General features: G+C 45.5%; 1 protein-coding gene across 1 annotated transcript in view; it reads left to right on the top strand.

Moving 5' to 3' along the window:
- LOC147083913 (scavenger receptor cysteine-rich domain-containing protein DMBT1-like) overlaps nt 1–24,522 on the top strand; it is an 82,191-nt gene that overhangs the window by 9,640 nt on the left and 48,029 nt on the right. Inside the window, exons 2-10 of the mRNA XM_085980052.1 lie at nt 60–95; nt 1,497–1,502; nt 4,387–4,419; nt 5,211–5,525; nt 11,781–12,095; nt 14,578–14,892; nt 16,057–16,371; nt 17,962–18,255; nt 19,687–19,707. Coding sequence (XP_085836178.1) covers nt 60–95; nt 1,497–1,502; nt 4,387–4,419; nt 5,211–5,525; nt 11,781–12,095; nt 14,578–14,892; nt 16,057–16,371; nt 17,962–18,255; nt 19,687–19,707 — 1,650 coding nt within the window. The remainder of the gene's footprint in view (nt 1–59; nt 96–1,496; nt 1,503–4,386; nt 4,420–5,210; nt 5,526–11,780; nt 12,096–14,577; nt 14,893–16,056; nt 16,372–17,961; nt 18,256–19,686; nt 19,708–24,522) is intronic.

Genomic DNA, 24,522 nt, shown 5'->3' with positions numbered 1-24,522 from the left:
TTAAGATAAATACTACTTAGACGTGGAACCAATATTGTTCAATTTGAATTCATTATCAGTACAATCATTGTTAAGTTTACTCTCCAAACAAATATGTTCCTGAAATTTCCACACTGTCCGGGAGTGTGCTTATTGTTGTTTAGTCACTGATGACCTTCAAAATTATGAACATTTTATCTGAAATTAATCATTCTATTTCATACATTTGTATTAACAGTGTCACGTAATAATTAACGTACCTCAGTCTCCTTCCACATGCCCATGTTTTTATACAATATCAGGTAGTGTTTAATAAGGTATCCCGACTGGTTTCTCAATCTCCTTCCAACTGCTCGATAACCTTTGCTGAGTTTGTCGGTCGATGACTTCATTCAGTTTCTCTCAGTTTCCAGTGTGTGTTTGGTTATATTTATTAATCTCGATCATTAACAAAGCCTGGTTTACTGACAGGGTAACATTATCAGATGCATTGTACGTTTAACGAAATATGTTACCGTGATTTATTTGATGTTATAAAACTGATTGGAAACTAAAATCCTGTTTTATAGATAGCTTAAAGAACATTTTCTGTAAATCATAGAACGGAGAAAAATCATGAAATGTACCCCACTCCCTGAATCATTTTCACAAATCGCGTGTTGATGAAAATCAATTTACAGATAATGGGCATATTTGATTCAAATATGTCATTCATTGGGATCGTATGAAATGAAGTGAAGTGAAGTGAATATTGAAATGTTTCTGTTAATTTGTAGAATTTTAATTTAATACATATTTTGGGTTGTTTGTTTGATCAACTTCAAATTGGAAACAATTGTTCAATTCTGTCGGTGACAGTAAATATGTGTATTATATATTGCATCTGATCAAAACTTACTTTAATTTTCAGAGGATCTTTGTGTCAAATTTAGATTTTAAACCGAAATCGAGCACAAACTCCGCACCAGTTATTGTTATTTTGTTCCCTGCGGCTCTCGTACAGACAGAGCAGACTGGAGATGATATTCCAGCCGATGTTTCAAACAGAGACTGTTGGAAGTAGAGCGCGGTCACTGTTAGAATAGAGTGTATCGGAGTCTGGGGTGTAAGTGAACTCACTGAGTGTGGAACACCAGTCAAAGCTGCACCTACTGCCGAATGAACCCACATAGAGATTTCGGTCCCAGATATTTCTCAGTGAAGCGCTGTCTGACACCATGTGATGCAGAGAATTGACCTTTTTTAAAAAATGTGTTCAGCGTTGGAGCATTTGACAAGGACTATAAATATTGTAAAAGTTAAATATTAACTAGAGGTGGAACCAATATTGCCTCAATTAGTAATCATTATTAATGGAGTTCTTATCAAGTACACTCATCATAAATGATGCTATTGAAAGATCCTAAATCACACCGGGTTTTGCTGTATGCTATTTTTGTTTAATTTGTGAGGATCGTCAAAACTATGAGCTTTTTATGTTAAATTAAGCTTTCTATTTCATACATTTGTACGAACAGTGTCATGTAACAATTAATGTTTCTCAGTCTCTTTCCACATGGTCCATACTTTTTCTACAGAATCATGTAGTGTTTAATGAGATAACGGGACATGTTTCTCAATCTCTTGCCACATGTCCCATACTTTATATACATTGTCATGTAGTGTTTAATGAGGTATAGGGACTTGTTTCTTAATATCCTTCCAATTACTCCATAGTTTTAGATAGTGTCATGTAGCATTTAATGAGATAGCGGGACATGTTTCTCAATCTCCTTCCACATGTCCCATGCTCTGGTAGTTTTGTGTAACAAATCCTGATTTTGTTTGTATATTTAACTTCGGCAGATAGCGATCAGAGCACTTTGTCCTGTTCTTGTCAATATTCGATGCGTGTTTGCTGATTTTCTAACCATTGTAACGTTTATCCAAGCACTAGTTAAGGGCTATGGAGATATTTTGTTTGAAATTACTCTTTGCGCTGTTAACGCTCAGAGTCTGGATTGTTTGGTGTGAGCTCCCTCTGGTGTTTTACTGGAGGTTTTAACCTACAATTAAAGATTTTCTATTCAATTGCTTCTTAAACATAACAGGAACTCATTTAATTGTGAAAGCTGTTCAAGTCGGACTTGAAATCATTTAATATAAAATAATTATTTTGATTCTTGACAGGCCTGATAGTCTGACATGAGAACAATTTTCTTATAAACACTCTCTAGTGACTCTATTTTGTAATCTCAAAATGACCAATTCTAACAGAAGCGTTGAGTTTTTAACGTTTTTGAGTAAATACTGAAAGAATTTTCCCACTAGTCTGTCAATGGTTAACAATAAAAGATGAATTTGCAGGACAGCAGAGTGTTGGGAAGGACTGCAGAGGCTCTCCTGGAGTGGAAGTTTGTAACGCTCTGTCAACATTACAGAGCCCGGGCCAAAACGAGACCAGAGAGATTCTGTTTGGAAACTGCTCTCATTCAAGAATTCTTGACAAACGCAGCTGAGGACAGGAATCGGTGTCACGTTGTCTGTAATATATAACCGGGAGAATAGAAAGAGACCTGGAGATCTGTGGGACACAATATCATCAGGGGGGTTGGGAGCAGGTTAACAAACTGGCTGCATTTCAAAAAGCAGCAAATTAACCAGTAAACGAGAGGACCATTAACCGAACATCATTAACGGGTAAAATGATGGACCAATCGGCGAGGACAGTTTACAAGAGAATTCGCTCAGCAGGAACTTAATGAGGAACACCCAGCACGGAGATAGGAGGTGGGAACCCGCCTGACAAACGGCTCATTTTGTTTTGTTTGGCGAATTTAGAAATAAAATGAGTAGCAGAAACTTCCAATTACAACTTTATTGAAACTTTGAAATTTCCACGTGGAAAACATTGGTTTAAAATAAAAGGGATGAAACGCATCACACAATAAGATTATCTGTAACATAATTTCAATCATATTTATGTTCCATCATGAACTTTGCATGGGAATCCTTTACCTCGCTGTCTAATATCACTGTGAGAGAGCCCTCAAATTCGGCTGCTTCACGACAATATGCCATCCGTGTTCCAGACCAATGGATCCACCACAAACCCAATTCACGTATGGACCATGGTCAAGCAAGGTTGTGTTATCACAGCAACGCTCTTCTCAATCTTCCTTGCTGCAATGCTCCATCTCATCCTCAGTAAGCTCCTCGCTGGAGTGGAGCTAATCTACAGAACAAACAGGAACTGTTCAACCTCTATCACCTCCAGTCCAGGTCCAAGGTCGTCCCATCCTCTCTCATCGAATTACATTATGCAGACAATGCTTGCTTCTGCGCACACTCTGAGGTCGAACTCCAAACCATCGTAAACACCTTCACTGAAGCGTACGTGAGCATGGGCCTTACCCTAAACATCAGTAAGGCAAAGGTCCTCTATCAACCTGCACCCGCCACACAATACTGCTCCCCGATTATCAAAATCCATGACGACGCCTTGGACAACACGGGCCACTTTCCGTACCTCGGGAGCCTACTGTCAACAAGGGTAGACATCGATGACAAAGTCCAACACCGCCAGTGCAGCCTTCGGTCGCCTGAGGAAGTGAGTGTTTGAAGACCAGGACCTCAAACCCAGCACCAATCTGACAGTCAAAAGAGCAGTAGTGATACCCGCCCTCCTGTATGCTTCAGAGACATGGACCATGTACAGAAGGCACCTAAAAGCACTGGAGAATTACCACGAATGCTGCCTCTGCAACATCCTGCAAATCCATTGGCAGGATAAAGGCACCAACGTCAGTATTCTCGCTCAGGCCATCATGCCAAGCATCGAAACTTTGTCCACGCTCTATCAGATCCGATCGACGAGCCAGGACGTCCGCATGCAAAATACGAGACTCCCAAAGCAAGCGCTCTACTCGGAGCTCCAACACGGCAAGAGAGCCTCAGGTGGGCAGAGGAAACACTTCAAGGACACGCGCAAAGTCTCCTTGAAAAAGTGCAACAATCCCACCGACACCTGGGAATCCCTGGCCCAAGACCGCACAACGTTGAGGAGAAGCATTCGGGAGAAGCAGGTCCATCACCACCGCCATCTCTGGGCACCTACACACTGGTAATAAATGGGGCCCGAGCACCGTCATCACAAGGAGAGAGTGCACCCAGGGGTCAGTGTGTGTTTGTGTGAAAATCATTCTCGATAAACTGTAGGCACTTTACAAATGTCAGGTTGCTGCATAGATTGTATTTGCGGTTTTATAAGGAATGAAGAACAGATGAAATCACAGACCCCGGTATCAGTTCTTTCGCAAATTGATGGGAAATTTTACCGCACAGTTCTTTGTATTTGTGACTTTTCTTTCTGACAGTTTTATCCATTTCTTGCCCCAGAGAACTCTAATTCTTAATGTCTTATTTCAGGCAGACCCGGGAACAGTCAAGCTCACCCGTCAGGTAATCGCCTTTTATTTTCACGTTATCTGGAATCTCTCTGCTCTGATCCATCCCATTGAATATTAAGGCTGGGTGACAACCTCAGGGTCTTTTTGATCACCGATTAACCAGCTCCTCGTGTGTCCCTCGGACAGGAAGAGTGTTTCCCGCGGACTGTTACTAAAGATCTTTAATCCCAGGCGAGAGGCGGCTGCTGCCTTCATGCAGAGCGACAATAAACGGGGTCCCTGAAGGGCAGAGTGTGAAGGGCCGGCTCCACTGACACTGCTGCTGGTCCCACAGCAGCTCTCACTTTCCACCTCACCAATCAGTGCTGACATTAGGATCACATGACCATCCAGCCCCGCCTCTTCCTCTACTGTCTCCGGGGATTGGGGGGAATTTCTTCCAATCCTGACTGGGGCTGTGCTCTCACTACGTTCGGCCAATCGGTACTGACCATGATGGACAGCTGACCATTGCAGCCACGCCCATCTCCCGACCTCTGGAGGCTGGAATATATTCTGAGCCAATCGCCACCCGGCCCCGTGGGTGCCGCTCTGGTGCTGGGAACTTCCTGCTGACTCCCGGTTCCCTGCTCGTTCACACCGTTTATTAATATTTCCCTCTCCCTTTTGCCATGTTTAATATTTACTTACTCCGGGTTTTATTCGGGGTCTGGACACAGTCTGATGTTCCCATTGATTCCTCACATGGTCCCTCTGGCCTGGTGAATGGGGGCGGTCCGTGCGCTGGTAGACTGCGGGTTTAATACACTCTAACCGCTTGATGTTATTTCTGATATTTTACAGAGACGGTGAAGCTGAGACTGGTGAATGGGGGCAGTCCGTGCGCTGGGAGACTGGAGATTCACTACAGGGGACAGTGGGGGACTGTGGATGATGATCTCTGGGACCTGCCGGACGCCGCTGTTGTGTGCCGGGAGCTGGGCTGCGGGGCCGCGCTGTCAGCACCGTGCTGGGCTCACTTTGGGGAAGGGTCCGGACCCATTGTGACGTATAATGTTCGGTGCGGCGGGACCGAGGCCGCTCTGCGGGAGTGTGATTCACCTCCATGGGATCACTATTCCGGGTCACACTCCGATGATGCCGGCGTCATCTGCGCAGGTAAAAATCTTTCTTCTGCCTCTCATCTCCCGCCGCCTCTGATTGTTTCCGGAATAAAGCGGAAGTAAAATAATCAGCGGGTGTCCGTCCCCGGAAAGCGAGAGATTATAATTGCAGTATTCCCCGGTTATTATTAATGTTATATTATTAACATTAGGATTAATGTTTGTGTTATTATAATATTACTGTTATTTTATACAATAAACACCCCCACCGGGAGCAGTAAATAGCTGACACTCGGCACATTAACAATGCAGACAGAACAAGTTTCCATTGAGATTTGCCCCAAAGCCGCAGTGAATGAGCTGACCGGCTGGAAATGTCACAATCTCAATCCAACTCTCCATTCTCAACCCAACAGCCGCTACCGGGCATGCGCCGTGAGCCCGGCTCTGCGCCTGCGCTCATCGCTTGTTGTGCGATCTGATATTTTCCACAGACTGTGAATCTGAGACTGGGGAGGGAGGTTTCTCAGCCTCGGGGAGCCTGGGCAATGGGTCCGCGGTTACTGTGGGCAGCACGGGAGGAACTACACAGTAAGATCCCACAGCTGCCTGTACATTCCCATTCATTTCGAGTTTTGATAAATATTGAGAAGATAAAAAGGACAGAATCTTAGACAAATGACTCCAATAGGAAGTTCAGGGGAAACAAATTTACCCAGAGAGTAGTTCATTTGTGACCCGCTTATATTTATGGCTCCGAGTTTTGCTCACCCCACAAGTGGAAACCTTTTCTATTCTACCCTATCAAATGCTGTCATTTTCTTAAATACCACAATTAAGTCACCCCCTCAGCTGTCTTTTTTCTAGCTTGTTCAATCTTTCCTGATAGGTATTGCCTCTCAGTTCCAGAATCATCGTTGTAAATCTTTATTTTCTCAGTGCCTCTTTATCCATTTTATAAATTGGAAACCCGAACTGTGCACAGGATCGGACAAAGTCAACATACATTTCCAAAGGGTAAATCATGCTTGACTAATCCACTGGAAATTTTTGAGGATGTAACTGGTAAAATAGATAAGGGAGAACCAGTGGATGTGGTGTATTTGGACTTTCAGAAGGCTTTATATAAGGTCCAGCATAAGTGGTTAGTGTGTAAAGTTAAGGCACATGGGATTGGGGGGCAAGGTACTGACTTGGATAGAGAACTGGTTGGCAGACAGAAAGCAAAGAGTTGGAATAAACAGGTCTTTTTCCGAGTGGCAGGCAGTGACGAGTGGGGTACCACAGGGATCGGTCCTTGGACCCCAGCTATTCACAATATATATTAATGGTCTAGACAAGGGAACTAGATGTAATATCTCCCAGTTTGCAGACGACACAAAGCTGGGTGGGCGTGTGTACTGTGAGGAGGATGCTGAGAAACTCTAGGATGATTTGGACAGGTTGGGTGATTGGGCAGAAGCATGGAAGGTGCAATATAACGTGGATTAATGTGAGGTTATCCATTTTGGTCGCAAAAACAGGAAGAGAGATTATTATCTGAATGGCAATAGATTGGGAGAAGGGGAAGTGCAACGAGACCTGGGTGTCCTTGTGCACCAGTCGCTGAAGGTGCGCATGCAGGTGCAGCAGGCGGTTAAGAAGGCAAATGCTATGTTGGCCTTCGTAGCGAAAGGGTTTGAGTACAGCAATAAGGATGTCTTGCTGCAGTTGTACAAGGCCTTGGTGAGACCACATCTTGAGTATTGGGTGCAGTTTTGGTCGCCTTAGCTGAGGAAGGATGTTCTTGCCATGGAAGGAGTCCAGCGAAAATTCACCAGGCTGATACTTGGGATGGCAGGAATGACGTATGAGGAGAGATTGGATCGATTGGGCTTGTACTCGCTGGAGTTTCGAAGAATGAGTGGGGATCTCATCGAAACTTATAAAATTCTAACAGGACTAGACAGACTAGATGCTGGAAGGATGTTCCCGATGGTCGGGGAGTCCAGAACCAGGGTTCACAGTCTAAGGATAAGGGGTAAGCCATTTAGGACAGAAATTAGGAGGAATTTCTTCACCCAGAGAGTGGTGAACCTGTGGAATTCTCTACCACAGAAGGCAGTAGAGGCCAATTCATTAAATATATTCAAGAAGGATTTGGATATATTTCTCAAGGCTAAAGGGATCAAGGGATATGGGGAGAAAGCAGGGACCGGGTACAGAATTTGGATGATCAGCCATGATCGCATTGAATGGCGGAGCAGGCTCGAGGGGTTCCTATCTTCTATGTTTCTATGTTAATCTAAGTATGGTTCAACCAAAGTTCTATACAAGTCAAACATAACTATTCTCCCTTTCAATTCTGTCCCTCTAGAAACAAACCCCAGGGCTTTGTTTGCTTTTTCTATGGCTTTATTAACTTGCGTCACTACTTTTAATGATTTGTGTATCTGTACCTCTAGATCCCATTGCTGCTCTACCCAATTTAGGCATTTACCTTCCAAGAAAAATGACTTATTGTGTTGTTTACTATCCATTCTGCTACTACCCAAACTCAAAGTGTTTATTTACACCAAATTCCCGAAATTTCACTCTAAAACAAAAGCAAAATACTCCAGCTGCTGGAAATCTGAACTAAAATCCGATAATGCTGGAAGCACTCAGCTGGCCAGGGAGCATCTGTGGAAAGACAGAATTAACGTTTCAGGTCGATGACATTTCATCATCACTAAAGCAAGATGGAATATTTGGGGGCAGCTGTTGTTATTGGGGGAACAATCCCTGTACAGAGATGGTAGCCATTCTCAAACGGAGTGGTCTGGGTCCCGCTGATCAAAGGGAACGGTCTGTGACCCGGTTATCAAAGGGAGCATGTAGAGGTTCTGGGTCGTTGCCAATTAACCCTTTCACTCTCAAGTTCCAAAAGATTCGACCTGACCCGTATTGGTGAGAGTAATTATATTTTGCTCAGTTTAAGTGAGATTTGATACATTACAGCAGCTGAGCGGTAGTTAAACAAGGTGCAATCAAGATTTATATTTCCCGTTATGCCCTGGGTAGAAGACGCGATATCCAGGGTTCAACTCCAATCGGCCCTGGCCTCGAGGCTCGCCCGGCCGCTTGGTGTGACGCGTGTGGGTCCTCCAACAACCCGAATCCCTCCTCGGCTGGTCTAGAGGATGTTCCCAAGCTCTTCGCTGACTGTCTCTACAATCTATGTGTTTGAGAAACCCCCTTCTTATACTTCATCCCAGCAACGCCTCTGGGGAGCAGTTAACCCAATCACTGACTTACACCTGAAAGCCCCTGTGCAATTACAGGGATGCCCCGAACCTAATGATCCCGCCCGCCCCCGTCAGGCCCTCATCCCGTAACACCCTGACATCATCTGTTTTTGACCATCAAGACTCATGTCTGGGGTAGTTCTGGCAACACAAACGGAACATGTCTCCATAGGCTGAGATGTGGTGTCCTTGCTGTTTGCCTATGTTTTTAATTCACTGCAGATACCAGAACATTCCACAAAGTGGCAGCCACACAGGACCTTGCTAGTTGTGTTCCCACAGACACGCTGTCTGTTCTTATTATTATGTTTGCTGAGAGGCACTTTAAAAAAGTTAATCAATGGAGGCCCAGCGCCTCGGTTTATTCCATTTTAAAATCTAATCAGGTCTACCCATGGCATATTACATCAGGGTTTACAAGTATAGTTATAATCACGGTTTACAAGTATGGTTATAAATGAAGCAATAACACTATGAAATCTTTAAACTAGAATGCATAATATAATCATTGATTTAGTTCATTTCAGTAAGAGAAAATAAAAATGCGGATTTCCCAGGATTAACACAATCTGTCTGGGACCCGGTTATCAAAGGGAGCAGTCTGGGTCGCGGTTCTCAAAGGGAGCGGTCTGGGTCCCGGTTATGAAAGGGAGCGGTCTGGGTCCGGTTATGAAAGGGAGCGGTCTGGGTCCGGTTATGAAAGGGAGCGGTCTGGGTCCGGTTATGAAAGGGAGCGGTCTGGGTCCGGTTATCAAAGGGAGCGGTCTGGGTCCGGTTATCAAAGGGAGTGGTCTGGGTCCGGTTATCAAAGGGAGCGGTCTGGGACCCGGTTATCAAAGGGAACGGCCTGGATCCGATAGTATAAGTGTTGGTCGGAGTTAAGAGATCCTGTTTACTGAGAGCTGTGCTGACTGTGGATCTACGTTCCCCGAACTTAATCCAGGTAATTCGGTGTATGTGCTGAACGGTTACTCGCTGTTAGTGGAGGAGGTCGATGAGGGAGGATCGGGATCACTGCGGCTCCCTTCACATCGGCACTCTCTGTCTCAGTTAAACAGGAACCGAGGGGAGAGCGAGTGGGGAAGAGAGAGAACATGGCTGGAAATCTGCACTCCGGCCCGTGTTTTTCATCAATCATGGTCACTGTAGTCGTCGTCTTGTGAGGACATTTGCTGAAGTGTTTGATTAAATGAATAAGTGGTTATGGGAATTTCACTGTAAAACTTTAAATCTGATGTTAGAGACCGGTCCCTATATGGCGATGTAATATTATTAATTGAGCTTGCATCTACTGCTTTTTGTGGGAAGGAGTTCCACACTTTTACCAACCTTAATGTGAAGAATTGTTCCTGAACTCTATTGAATGGCCTGGCTCTGATTTAAAGGTTCTGTCCCCTGGTCCCAGACTTCCCGCCAGTGGAAGAAGTTTCTCTCTATCTGTCCTACCAGTTCCTTTCAAAATTCTATAAACACCATTTAAATTTCCCCTTAACCTTCTAAGCTTCAGTTAATACAAGCCTGGTTCATGTCATCCCTCCTCATAATTTAACCCTTGGAGCACTGGCAGTGTTCTGGTGAATTTGCGCTGCACTCCTTCCAAGGCCAATATCTTCGTTCTGTGGTGCGGTGCCCACAACTGTACCCAGCTCTCCAGGTGTGGGGTAACCAGGGCGCTGTATAGCTGTAGGTAAACCTCCTCCCATTTAAATTTTAGCCCTCTAGATATAAAGGCTAACATTCCATTAGCATTTTTTATTATGTTTATGTAACTGACCACTGCAGTTTATTGATCTGTGTACACGTACCCCTCAATTTCTTTGAGCCTTCAATGTTTCTACCTTTTCACCATTTAGAAATTCACGGCTCTATCTGTTTTTGATCGAGCGTAGTTCTTGGCCTTGATCCTCTGATGCCCAATCAGCGAACAACAGCAATCAGCAAACAAACCGAATGCTCAACTATGTAAGCAAAAGAGTGCAGGGCCAATCAGGGTGTCTGGATTAAACCGAACACAGCTCCATCCAGTCACGCCTTGTGCTGTGTGTATACATCCGGTCACGAGGCACAAGAGCTCAGAGTTAAACTAGACAGTGCTCTGTCCAGGACTCGCCTTGTGCACCGTGTATAGTTCCGGTAACCAGGTACGCAGGGACAATTAAACCCTGGAAGTGGTGTAGAGCCAAAACTGGAGTCAGATCTCTACAAACCGCTGTGCTGAATAATGGGCCTTGTAGCGGGAAGTGATCTGCTGGAGGCAGTAAATGGGGCGAAATGGTGAATCTGAGAAAAGAAAACTTTAATTTGAACATGTCAATACAACAAGGTGTGAAATACTGAAGGGAGAGAAAGACAGACTTAGGACTGGTGTCCGGATATTCTTCTCACAGAGAGCGATGGAGGACTGGTCTGGAATCTGGTGTAGATTGATTGAGGAAAATAGAATCATTGAAAAGGCAGATGCGAAAAGCCGTCTTTAGGGTCATTCTGGGTTAATGCGCTCTACCGGCTCCAACCGTCATCATCAAACGGATGCATCGTGTGTTGTGTAAAGGCAGTGTGTGCCTGGAGGGAGGCGGGGTGGTCGGGAAATTCTCCCCTCGGTGTCCTTCAGTTACAGGGTGAAAGCGAGGGCGCCCTCTGCCGGCCCATCTCGGCCTCTGCTTTCTGAAGGAGAACATGGATGCGGCCCGCAGAGGAGCGAACCCAAAGTGGGTGCAGGGAGGACAGAGATTGCTTGACTTCGATTTACTCTTCTCTCTCTATCGATACTTTGCCGCGTTCTCTCTGCTGATACAGTGCGTGTTTGTAACATCAGAGTGACGGCCACTGGGTAAGGTACCAACAAATAAAGCAATATTATAAAAAGCCAGACAGTCACATTATAACCAATAGCGTTAGAGGAAAAACAGCATCATCGGTATTGGACCAGAATGGAACCAATCTGAGAACCAATAGTGTCAGATCTGTCATTAATCAGATGTGTATTCATTTGTAAATATTTTATGGTGAATATCGTGAGTATTGTGATTATTATGATTATTCAGATCACAGATTTCCTAGACTAGTATCCGGAGACTCCCCATGCTCGGGCAGACTGGAGGTCCAGTACGGTGAAACCTGGGGAACAGTGTGCGACCTTCACTGGGATTTGAATGACGCCAATGTGGCCTGTGCTCAGCTTCAGTGTGGAGCCGCGGTGTCCGTGCCAAGAGGGGCTTATTTTGGAGAGGGCACTGGACTTCTACGGAGTGATGTCTTTGAATGTACAGGCAGCGAGACAAGTCTGGTTGGCTGCCCTCTTTCTCCAGTAAATCACCACCAGTGCACCCACAGGAACGATGCCAGTGTGATCTGCTCCGGTGAGTACAGACTTACTGAACAACAGACAACTTCCTCCTTAATATTGGGAAAACTGAGGAAGGTGACATTCCTGTGTTTCTCTCTAACAATATCATATATAAACTAGTCCTTACAGTTTACTATTATTGTTATAGGTCTGGCCGAACACGTCAAAATATCCGCAATAATTTGTCAATAGAAAGTTTCTAAACTTAAAGGTTTCTTCTGAAGTAAGCAGATTTGTTGCTAGTTTATTTACCGCCTGCACTGAACGTATTTTTCTCTTAGACAGTTGATGTCACAATCGGTGTCTAACAACTCGCTAGTCGCGCACTGTCTCATTAAACTTGTGCACACCTCATAGACCATCACGGTAGGTTCATTAATAGGACACCGCCTCATTCACTACGGGTTATCATCATTAATCACACGCTGACATCATTGACCGAGAACATCGTTCAATGTACTTTGACTCATTAACAAATTACAGACTTTATTAACTACAGGTTAACTTAAGTAACAACTCAGAACCCTTGCTAAAAATAAGCTGACTTGATGAACTGTGCATTGACGTCATTAGTTTGGTTCCTTTTTTGTTAACCATCCCTTGATTCTGACTTGATTTGTCGTGCACTGATGTTATGGGCGGTCGATTGTCCTCGTTGCCCAAACACGGACTTTCTGGTCCCTTCACTGCGCTCCTTACCCATCCGCTGACGTCATTAAACCGGCACTGTCCTAAACCCCGGGCACCATTTCCATTGCTGATGCTCCTGTGTGATGGTGCCTGCACTGCGGTCATTAGCCCGACATTCACTTGATTAACAGCGCAATGATGTCACCAGCCGTGCACCGTCAACTTTACCGGTACACTGACTTAGGAGACCCGCACTGAACTTCTCAGTGGTGCAGTCACTTTAATTAGCATCAATCGTAGTAACAAGACACTGATCACTTATCTCATTAACTGTTCACTGACCTAGATAATTGACCATTGTCCCCAAAAGTCGGACATTGACTTCATAAACGCGCATTGACCTAATTAGATACTTTGATGTGAACACCAGGCCCCATTAATTGTACCACATGGCAATAGCATTTCGACCCACCCTGTCCAGAGTCACACTTACTGAACAGTAGGGTATCAGGGGGCGGCTGTACTCCCGCACTGGTCAGTACAATCAGGCCAGAGGGAGAAGATTGGGCAGTTATATTATGGAATCAATTCTCTTTACTCCCCACAGCTGATATGATGGGAAACAAATCCATATGATCATAAATAGGTGATTCCCTACCTCTAGCCTGTTCGGTCATTCTATTAGATCATGACTGATATGTATCTCAACTCTATTTATCTTCCTTTGAGCCATATTCCTTGCTACCCTTAACAAACAAGAATCTATCACAGTGTTGAACATTTCGATTGAACACAGCATGCAAAGGCTTTCCTTTAGGGAGCAGGTGGAGAAATTCCAGATTTCCACTACTCTTTATGTGAAAAGTTTCTTCCCAATTTCAGTCTTTGTCCCAACTATCGTCAGCTGCTTCATAAGTTGCCTTCCCTCCAACATAACGTCAGAAGTGGTGCTGTTTGCTGATGATTGCAGAGTGTTCAGCTCCATTCGCAATTCCTTAGATAATGAAGCAAGCCATGGCCACTTGCACCAAGACGTGGACATCATCCAGACTTGGGCTGATAGTTCACGAGTAACATTCCTGCCACACAAGGGTCAGGCAATGACCATCTCCAACATGACAAACTCTGACCACCTCCTCTTGATATTAATTGGCTTTACCATCGCCGATCCCCCACCATCAATATCCTCTGTGTGGCCTTTCACTAGAAACCCTACATGATCAGCCACATAAATGCCGTGTCTAATACGGCAGGTCAGATGCTGGGTATTCTGCAGCGAGTGGCCCACCTTCTGACTCCCCAAAGCCTCTCCACCACCGGCAAGGCTCAGGTCAGGAGTTGATAGAATCCTCTCTAGTTGGGTGCAGCTGCAACAATACTCAAGAATTCCGACACTATCCAGATGAAAGCCGTCCACTTGATTGCCTGCCCATCCACCACCTTAAACATCCAGTCCCTCCATCACTTTAAGCACTGTTGTCATTCTGCTGAATCTGCGCTGCAACACCTCCAAGGCCAATATATCTTTTCTGAAATGCGGTGCCCAAAACTGAGAGCAGTGCCCCAGTTTGTGTCTGACCAAGACTCGGTACAACTGAAACATCACTTCCTCACTTTTATATTCCAAGCCCGTTGAGATAACGGCCAACATTCCATTAGTTTTTCAGGAAGAGCTGTCAACTTTGAGTTATCACACAACTTCTTGGGGTCTTGCAGTAACTTTGATTGCGACAAAGAAATAACTATTTGATAAATTACGGAAGTGCGATAGTGGTGGATAAGCTTCCCCCATTTTCTATTTTGCCCCTTATATATACTAAAGGTGATTTACATTCTATTTGAATCTGTATTTGTTTCCAAAACAGGGAACCATGGACCACGATTGGTCGGTGGGGAGAACAGGTGCTCCGGCCGGGTGGAAGTGCTACACGGAGACCAGTGGGGGACTCTGTGTGATGTTTATTTCGGTTTCGAAGATGCCAGCGTGGTCTGTGAGCACCTTCAGTGCGGGGCAGTCACCGCAACCCCGGGAGCAGCTCAATTTGGGGAGGGAACCGGCCCAGTGTGGAAGGAGAACTACAGGTGCCGGGGGAACGAGTCCCGATTGTGGGATTGTCCGGTTTCATCCTGGGATCAGTTTAGCTGCTCACATGGAAATGACACCAGTGTCATCTGCTCGGGTGAGTCCACTCAGTGTATTGAACTGAAATACACTAACTGTTCTCCTGTCGAGCAGAGTCTCACACCAGTGGCACTATTTCTGTAAGTCACTGATTCACTCGTTTTACTGATCAAGATCACCTTCTTCCTCTGACACTAAGCGAGTCTGAGGTGTGTGTGTCGGTCGATTGGACTGAAGTATATTAGCAATGAATCGAAGGCTTTCAATCCAGTGCACGTTTAATAAATACATATCTCGTGTTACGGTGTAAATCTTTGTAAATACAGAGCAACACCCAGCGTTCGCCACCAACAGCTGTTGAAACGGCAAAAAGCCCCCGGGACCACTGCTATAGCACGGAAACACTGCAGCAGTGTTGGGACCGTTATCAATGTTAGCGGTTCAAATATGAATCAACATAGAATTCTCCGCATAGATCAGCTGCATTTTCACAGAACATTCTGTTAATTTCTTGCCAGATAAATAGTGCGAGATGAGTTTTAATATCCATAAACTGCTCTGTCTCTCTGATTATTCACGAACTTTACGCACATCACAGTTATCCCGGTGTCCTGGAACACATTTATCCATCAACCAGCCCCACCTTATAACAGATTATCTGGTTCGTTATCTCATTGCTGTTTGTGGGGACTGACTGAGCGCAAATCAGCTCTCGCGTTTCACACTTAAAACATCGCAACATGTGGACAGGAGGAGGCCCTTCAGCCCCTCCGGCCTGTCCCGCCGCTGTCGCAGTGACAACAAATCAGAAGTACTTCAGTGGCTGTGAAGAGCTTTGGGCCGTCCTGGGAAGCGCTCTATCAATTACACTTCTGTTTGTTTCTCTCCACATTAGCTGAACTGTGAGCAGCCAGAAGCTATTTTGTGCCCGTGCTCCTGCCTTTGATCACAGCTCGTATCAATAGCCGGCCTGGGCCGCCCGCCCCCAGTTAGTTTTTAGCCCCTTTCCCCAGATTAGCCTCCGGAAGCTGCTCGGCATCTCTCTAAAATCAATTCACTGAGAAAAGGAATTGGCGGAGAGGATCTGCCTACAAACCTTGTGGGTAATTATTACAGAAATATAATCATTAAAATTAACAATAACTGTCCGGGTGAGAGTTAGTAAATTATGGAATATTTTGGCTCAGTTTAACCGTTGCTCGCAATGTGTTTCTGTTTGTAGATGAAGGTTGGCCGCCGAGACTGACTAATGGGGGAAGCCGCTGTGACGGCCGAGTGGAGATTTACTACAACGGCAGCTGGGGGAGAGTGCGGGACAACCTCTGGGACCTAAATGATGCCAACGTGGTCTGCAGACAGCTGGGCTGCGGCTCTGCGATAGCCGCTTATAACTCTTCAAAGTACGGAGAGAGTGAAGGGCCCGTGTGGGTGAATGATGTCCAGTGTGAAGGAAACGAGCCTCAGCTCCGGAACTGCAGCTCATTCACATTGAATCCATCTCTCAATGACAGCATCGGCGTAGGGGTCCTGTGTTCAGGTGAACAAATGGTTCAATTTTACAGAACCATCAAAGGGAATAGCTAATCTGCTGAGAAAAGTGGTAAATTGGTCACTTGTTCCTCGATGTCTCTACACCAGTTATTTAACTCAGGGGATGAGCGAAAAGCGAGAGGACACGGGCAGAACTGGAAAAAAACGAGAACTTGCATTTATATAGCGCCTTAAACGAAAGACAACCGTCGTAAGGTGCTTCACAGGAAGAGAGATGAAGGTATTAGAACAGGCGACTAAAAGCCTGGCCATTTGGGTAAGATCAAGAGCTGGTCTTAAACCAGGAGAGGCGGAAGGTTTAGGGAGGGAATTCCTGATCTTGGGACCAAGACGGAGAAATTCACGGCCGCCAATTGTGGAGGGAGGAAGTGAATGATGCACAAGAGGCCACATTTGCAGAAAAGTAGAGTTCCCGAAATGATTAGGGCTGGAGGCGGTTATAGTGATATTTGAACCTGAGGATGGTAATTTAAAACTGGAGTCTTTGCCGGACAGGAAGCCAATGCAGAGCAGTGAGCACAGGGATGATGGTGAGTGTGACTTGGTGCGGGTCAGGATATCAGAAGTTTTCGGGTGAGCTGAAGGTTATGGAGGGTGCAGGATGGGAGGACGGCGTTTCAGCAGCAGATGGGCCGAGGCAGGGACGGAGGTGAGTGATGATACAGAGGTGGAAGTCGGCGGTCTTTGTGACGGAGAGCACGTGGGATTGGAAGCTCAGCTCGGCGGTCAAATGCGGCCGAGTTTGCAAATCAGTTCCATTGTGCAGCATAAAAGTGCAGACAGATGTGCTGGAGATTCACTGGTCTAAGTTCCATTATGTTGTGTATAAGTATGGAAGGATGTTTTGGCATGGACTGGTCTTAGTGTTATTACACAGCATGTGAATGTAGACAGACATTCTGGGCCTGAAATGGTGTAAGTTCCATTATGCTGTACGTACGTTGCATTCTGCAGTATGCAGTGTGCAGCGGAAGTGATAAATAAAGCTGTGGATAAGTCTATAAGCTAGTATTACGGGGGGAGGAATCTGGTGAAATTAACATAAGCCTGAAGATAAAAGAAAGAGGAGGTGTGAGTGAATGTCAGACCAAGGTAACCAATACGGGTAAGATTAACGGTTAGGGAACAGATACACTTATAGAACAGAATTATAAATTGATTGTTAAAAATAAAGTGAGTAGCACAATTAATAAAAACAAATTATATTGGCTGTACATCTATGTGCACAGCATTCCAAACCAAACGGGAGAACTGGAGGCAATAAATCGAACGATGGAGAAATGAATAGAATGTTATCCTGAAAGGATTAGGGGAAGTGGGGTGGGAGGAGGTTAGTGTGGAGCATGAATACCGGGTTGGACCCTTTGGGCCGAATGGCCTGACTCTGTGCTGTACATTCTGTATAATTCTATGTAATATGTAAGTGCAGACAGATGTTGCGGGATATAATATCATGTACCTGTCACAGACACATATAAAGCACCATTTTTTTAGCTGGAGGAGCAGCAATGTTTGGATTGAGTGATGAGATAAATGTATATTTGAAGTATAATCCTCCTGTATTGTTCTCTAACAGAACACGTGCAGTTAAGGCTGTCCGGCGGTGCAAGCCCATGTGCTGGGCGAGTGGAGGTTTATTACAATGGGACCTGGGGCTCAGTTTGTGATGATTCCTGGGACCTGGCCGACGCTAACGTGGTTTGCAAACAGCTGGGTTGCGGAAATGCGGTGGATGTGGAACTTCCTGCTGCTTGTGGGCAAAGTTCAGGCCCAGTTTGGTTGGATGAACTGCACTGTTCGGGAAACGAATCGTTTCTGTGGGAATGTCCCTCAGCGCCGTGGGGTAAACACGACTGGAGTCATAAAGAAGAGGGGGTAGGGAAAAAGCAGGTAATTACAGACCTGTAAGCCTTACATCAGTTGTGGGCAAAATGCTGGAGTCCATCATTAAGGATGAAATAGCGGAGCACTTAGCAAATGGGGACAGGATAGGACAGAGTCAACATGGATTTACAAAGGGTAAATCGTGCTTGACTAATCTATTGGAATTTTTTGAGGGAGTAACTGGTAGAATAGATGGGGGAGAGCCAGTAGATGTGGTGTACCTGGACTTCCAAAAGGCCTTCGATAAGGTCCCACATAAAAGATTAGCATGGAAAATTGAGGCTCATGGGATAAAGGGGAAAGTTTTGGCGTGGATAGGGAACTGGCTGTCAGATAGAAAACAGAGAGTTGGAATAAACGGCTCATTTTCTGAATGGCAGGCAGTAACAAGTGGGGTACCACAGGGATCTGTCCTGGGCCCCCAGCTGTTCACAATTTACATTAATGACCTGGATCAGGGAGTCGGATGCAGCATTTCCAAATTTGCAGACGACACTAAACTAGGAGGGGGGGTGGGCTCAGAGGAAGAGACCAGGAAGCTCCAGAGCGATTTGGACAGACTGGGCGATTGGGCGGATAAATGGCAGATGCACTATAATGTGGACAAGTGCGAAGTTATCCACCTTGGGTGCAGGAACGGGAGGGCAAATTATTATTTAAATGGCAATAGATTGGGAGAGGGGGAAGTACAGAGAGACCTGGGTGTTCTTGTACACCAGTCACTGAAGGCGAGCATGCAGGTGCAACAGGCGGTCAAGAAGGCAAACGGTATGCTGGCCTTCATAGCAAAAGGGTTAGAATACAGGAACAGGGATACCTTGCTGCAGCTGTACAGGGCACTGGTGAGACCACACCTCGAGTACTGTGTACAGTTTTGGTCGCCTCATCTGAGGAAGGATGTTCTTGCCATGGAGGGGGTGCAGCGGCGATTCACCAGGCTGATACCAGGAATGGCGGGAATGACCTATGAGGAGAGACTATGTAGTTTAGGGATGTACACACTGGAGTTTAGAAGATTGAGAGGGGACCTCATAGAAGTGTATAAAATTCTGACAGGTCTAGACAGACTGGATGCAGAAGGAATGTTTCCCTTGGCGGGTGAGAACAGAACTAGAGGACATAATTTAAGGATAAGGGCTAAACCATTTAGGACAGAGATGAGGGGGAATTTCTTCACTCAGAGAGTGGTGAACCTGTGGAACTCATTGCCACAGAGGGCAGTGTACGCCAGCTCATTAAATATATTTAAGAGGGAATTAGATATATTTCTACGGGCAAAAGGGGTTAAGGGTTACGGAGAGAAGGCGGGGACGGGATACTGAATTAAAGGATCAGCCATGATCTCATCGAATGGCGGAGCAGGCACGAAGGGCCGAATGGCCTACTCCTGCTCCTATCTTCTATGTATCTATGTAAAATGTGAGGGTGGTGTGTTCAGGTAAGGGAGCTTTCTATCTGCTCATTTCTGCAGGGTTATATGCGAGGCTTTACTCGGGAGGTTTTACACAGAATCTACAGCACAGAAACCGGCCATTTGACCCAAATGGTCTGTGCGATATCTTTGCTCCGCACGTGCCTCCTCACTCCGTACTTCATCTAACTCTATCTCCATATCCTTTTGTTCATTCTCCCTCATGTACATATCTAGCTTCAACTAAAAGCATCTACGCTATTCGCCTCAACTACTCTATGTGGTAGCAAGTTCCACATTCTAACCACTCTCTGGGTAAAGAGGTTTCTCCTGAATTCCCTGTTGGACAAGCGGCTATTTTATATACAGGTAACCTTGTTCTGGACTCCCCACAATTGGAAACATCTTCTCTATGTCCACCTACCTATTCCCTTCATAATTTTAAAGACCTCTTTGAGGACACCCTTCAGCCTTCTCTTTTCTAGAGAAAAGAGCCGCAGCCTATTCAGTCTTATTTGATAGTTCTAAACTTTGTGTTCTGGTATCATTTTTGGAACTCGTTTTTTGCTCTTTCTGCAGTGCTTGTGTATCCTTTTTTAGACCAGTATACTATACATTACTCTAAGTGGGTTCTAAACCAAGTTTCCATACAAGTTTTAAAGTAATTTCAAAAATAACAACAGAAAATGCTGGAAAAACTCAGCAGGCCAGGCAACATCCATGGAGAGAGAAATAGAGTCAACGTGTCAGGCCGAAACCCTTTGTCAAGACTGAAAAAGCCCAGGAAATGAAACACATTAAAAGGCCAGGCTGGGAGAGAGCAAAAGAGAAGTGAAGAGACATTAAGAGGTATTGAAAACGAGACGAGATGGTGATAGGACTACTGGAGACAAAAGACGGCTCTAGATTAGGTGTGAAATGCGCTGGCAGAATGGGAGGCAGCTGCCATGTGGGAGAGAGAAAAAGGGGGGAGGGCCAAAACAAAGATGTGGATAAAATATAAGTTAAAATGTAATGGGAGCCGAGGTTATGATCTGAAATTGTTGAACTCGATATTGAGTCTGGAAGGCTGTAAAGTGCCTAATCAGAAGATGAGGTGCTGTTCCTCGAGCTTATGCTGAGCTTCCGTGGAACAATACAAGTGCCCGAGTACAGTGAGGTCTGAGTGGGAATGGAGCGGTGAATTAAAATGACAGGCGACAGGAAGCTCGGGGTCACCTTTATGGACAGAACGGAGGTGTTCCACAAAGCGGTCACTGAATGTGCGTTTGGTCTCCCCAATGTAGAAGAGACCACATCGTGAGCAGCAAATACAGTATACTAGATTGCAAGAAGTACAAGTAAATCATTGTTTCAGCTGGAAGGGCTGTTTGGGGCCCTGGACAGTGGGAAGGGGGGAGCTATAAGGGCAGGTGTTGCATCTCCTGCGCATGCACAGGATGGTGTCGAGCGAAGGGGAATGGGTGCGGGCGGTTATAGAGGAGTGGACTAGAGTGTCTCGGAGGGAGCTGTCCCTATGGAATGCTGAAAGGGGAGGGGAGGGGAAGATGCATTTGGTGGTGGGATCACGTTGGAGGTGGCAGAAATGGCGGAGGTTGATTCATTGAATGTGGAGGCTGGTGGGGTAAAAGGAGAGGACAAGGGAAGCCTATCGTGGTTCCGGGAGGGAGGGGCAGGGGTGAGGGCAGAAGTGCGGGAGATAGAATGGACACGGTCGAGGGCCATGTCAACCATGGTAGAGGGGAATCCTCGGTTGAGGAAAAAGGTTCTGCTGCCATGACATTGGCTGTCTCCATTTCACTGCTCCCCTCACTAACTCCAACCTACATCCCACTGAAATTGCAGCACTCCATTCTCTAAACCAACTCTGACATGCCATTAAACCTACTGACAAGGGTGGTGCTGTTGTTGTTTGGCCAACTGACCTCTACCTAGCGGAAGCTGAATGCCAACTATCCGACACCTCATCCCACCTCCACCTGAACCATGACCCCACTACCGAACACAAATCCATCTTTTCCAAGACCGTCACTGACCTCATCTACTCTCGAGATCTTCCCCCAGCGGCCACCAACCTCATAGTTCCCCATCCCTGCACAGCCCGCTTCTACCTCCTTCCCAAGATCCACAAACAGGACTGCCCTGCTAGACCCATTGTTTCAGCCTGTTCTTGCCCCACGGAACTTATCTCTTCCTATCTCGACTCTATCTTTTCTCCACTTGTCCAGTCTCTTCCCACCTACATCCGCGACACTTCTGATGCTCTCCGCCACTTTAACATTTTGCAGTTTCCTGGCCCCAACCACCTCCTTTTCACCATGGACGTACAATCCCTCTACATTTCCATCCCCCACCAAGATGGCCTGATGGCATTCCGCTTCTTCCTTGAACAGAGTCCCGACCATTCCCCATCCACCACCACCCTACTCTGACAGGCTGAACTTGTTCTCACATTGAACAACTTCTCTTTTGACTCCACTCATTTCCTCCAAATCAAAGGTGTTGCTATGGGTACCCTCATGGGTCCTAGCTATGCCTGCATTTTTGTGGGATATGTGGAACACGCTTTGTTCCAGTCCCACTCGGGTTCCCTTCCTCACCTCTTTTTCCGGTACATTGATGAATGTATCGGTGCCGTTTCCTGCTCTCGCCCTGAGCTACACAATTCCATTCACTTTGCCTCCAATTTCCACGCTTCTCTCACCTTCACATGGTCCATCTCTGACTCTTCCCTTCCCATTTTGGAAGGGGAAGGTGAACAGCCAGTTGTAATGGTGCATATAGGTACCAACGATATAGCTAAAAAACGGGATGAGGTCCTAAAAGCTGAATATAGGGAGTTAGGAGGTAAATTTCAAAAATAGGGCCTCAAAGGTAGTAATCTCAGGATTGCTACCGGTGCCACGTGCTAGTCAGTGTAGAAATAGATTAATACATGGCTAGAGGAATGGCGCAAGGGGGAGGGATTCAAATTCCTGGGACATTGCAACCGGCTCTGGGGGAGGTGGGACTAGTACAAACTGGATGGTTTGCACCTGGGCAGGACCGGGACTGATGTCCTAGGGGGATTGTTTGCTAGTGCTCTAGGGGAAGGTTTAAACTAAAATGGCAGGGGGTTGGGAACGTGAGCAGGGAGGCAGATGAAAGGGGAACAATGATAGAAGCAAAAGACAGGAAGGAGACAAGCAAAGGTGGCAGTCAGAGAAATCAAGGGTTTAAACCAAACATGGCCACAGTAAATAATAATTCTAAAAGGTCTAAGAGTGTTTAAAAAACAAGCCTGAAGGCTTTGTCTCTTAATGCGAGGAGCATTCGTAATAATGTGGATGAATTAGCTGCGCAAATAGAGGTAAATGGATATGATATGATAGGGATTACGAAAACATGGCTCCAGGGTGTCCAAGACAGGGAATGCAACATCCAGGCATATTCAATATTCAGGAAAGACAGGCAAAAATGAAAAGGAGGTGGGGTAGCATTGCTGGTAAGAGGGCATTAACACAATTGTAAGGAAGGATATTAGCTCTGATGATGTGGAATCTGTATGGGTAGAACTGAGAAATACCAAGGAGCAGAAAACGTTAGTGGGAGTGGTAGACAGTCCCCCAAACAGTAATGCAAACGTTGGGGATGGCATTAAATGGGAAATTAGAGAAGCGTGCAATAAGGGCACAGCAGTTATCATGGGAGACTTTAATCTACATATAGATTGGGCTAACGAAATAAGTAACAATACTGTGGAGGAGAAATTCCTGGAGCGTATACGGGATGCTTTCCTGGACCAATATGCCGAGGAACCAACTAGAGACAAGGGCATCTTAGACTGCGTACTATGTCATGAGAAAGGATTAATTAGCAATCTTGTTGCGCTAGGCCCCTTGGGGAGGAGCGATCAAAATGTGATAGAATTCTTCATTAAGATGGAGAGTGAAGTAGTTGACTCAGAGACTAGTGTCCTGAATTTAAATAAATGAAACTACAATGATATGAGTTGCGAGCTGGGTAGGATTGATTGGGTGGATAGGCAATGGCAAACATTCAAAGATCGCACGGATGAACTACAGAATTTGTTCATCCCTGTTTGGCATAACAATAAAACAAAAAAGGTGACTCAACAGTGGGTAACAAGGGAAATTAGGGATAGCATAAGATCCAAGGAGAGGACATACAAATTGGCCAGAAAAAGCAGTAAACCTGAGGATTGGGAGCAGTTTAGGGTTCAGCAAAGGAGGAAAAAGGGATTAATCAAGAGGGGGAAATAGAGTATGAGAGTAAGCTTCAGTGAACATAAAAACTGACTGTAAAAGCTTTTATAGATATGTGAAGAGAAAAAGATTGGTGAAGTCAAACATAGGTCCCTTGCCATCAGAATCAGGGGATTTTTTAATGGGGAACACAGAAATGGCAGATCAATTAAATACATACATTGGTTCTGTTTTCAGAAAGGAGGACAAAAATAACCTCCAAGAGATGTCGGCGAACATAGGTTCTAATGAGAAGGAGGAACTGAATGAAATCGGTATTTGTAGGGAAATGGTGTTAGGGAAATTGATGCGATTGAAGGCCAATAAATGCCCAGGGCCTGATCATCTACATCCTAGGGTACTTAAGGAAGTGGCCCTAGAAATAGTAGATACAATGCTGGTCATCATCCAAAATTCTATAGACTCTGGAACAGTTCCCATGGATTGGAGGGTAGCTAATGTTCCCCCACTGTTCAAAAAAGGTGGTAGAGAGAAAACGGGGAATTATAGACCGGTAAGCCTGACATCAGTAGTAGGGAAAATGCTAGAGTCCATTATAAAAAATGTAATAGTAGAGCACTTGGAAAACAGTGACAAG

This window comes from Somniosus microcephalus, unplaced genomic scaffold (assembly GCF_052327205.1).
Source record: "Somniosus microcephalus isolate GS21.2 unplaced genomic scaffold, FLI_Smic_1.0 scaffold19, whole genome shotgun sequence".
In the NCBI taxonomy this organism is placed as follows: domain Eukaryota; kingdom Metazoa; phylum Chordata; class Chondrichthyes; order Squaliformes; family Somniosidae; genus Somniosus; species Somniosus microcephalus.
The sequence above is the reverse complement of the archived record's forward strand: the minus strand, read 5'-3'. Positions and strand labels throughout refer to the sequence as shown.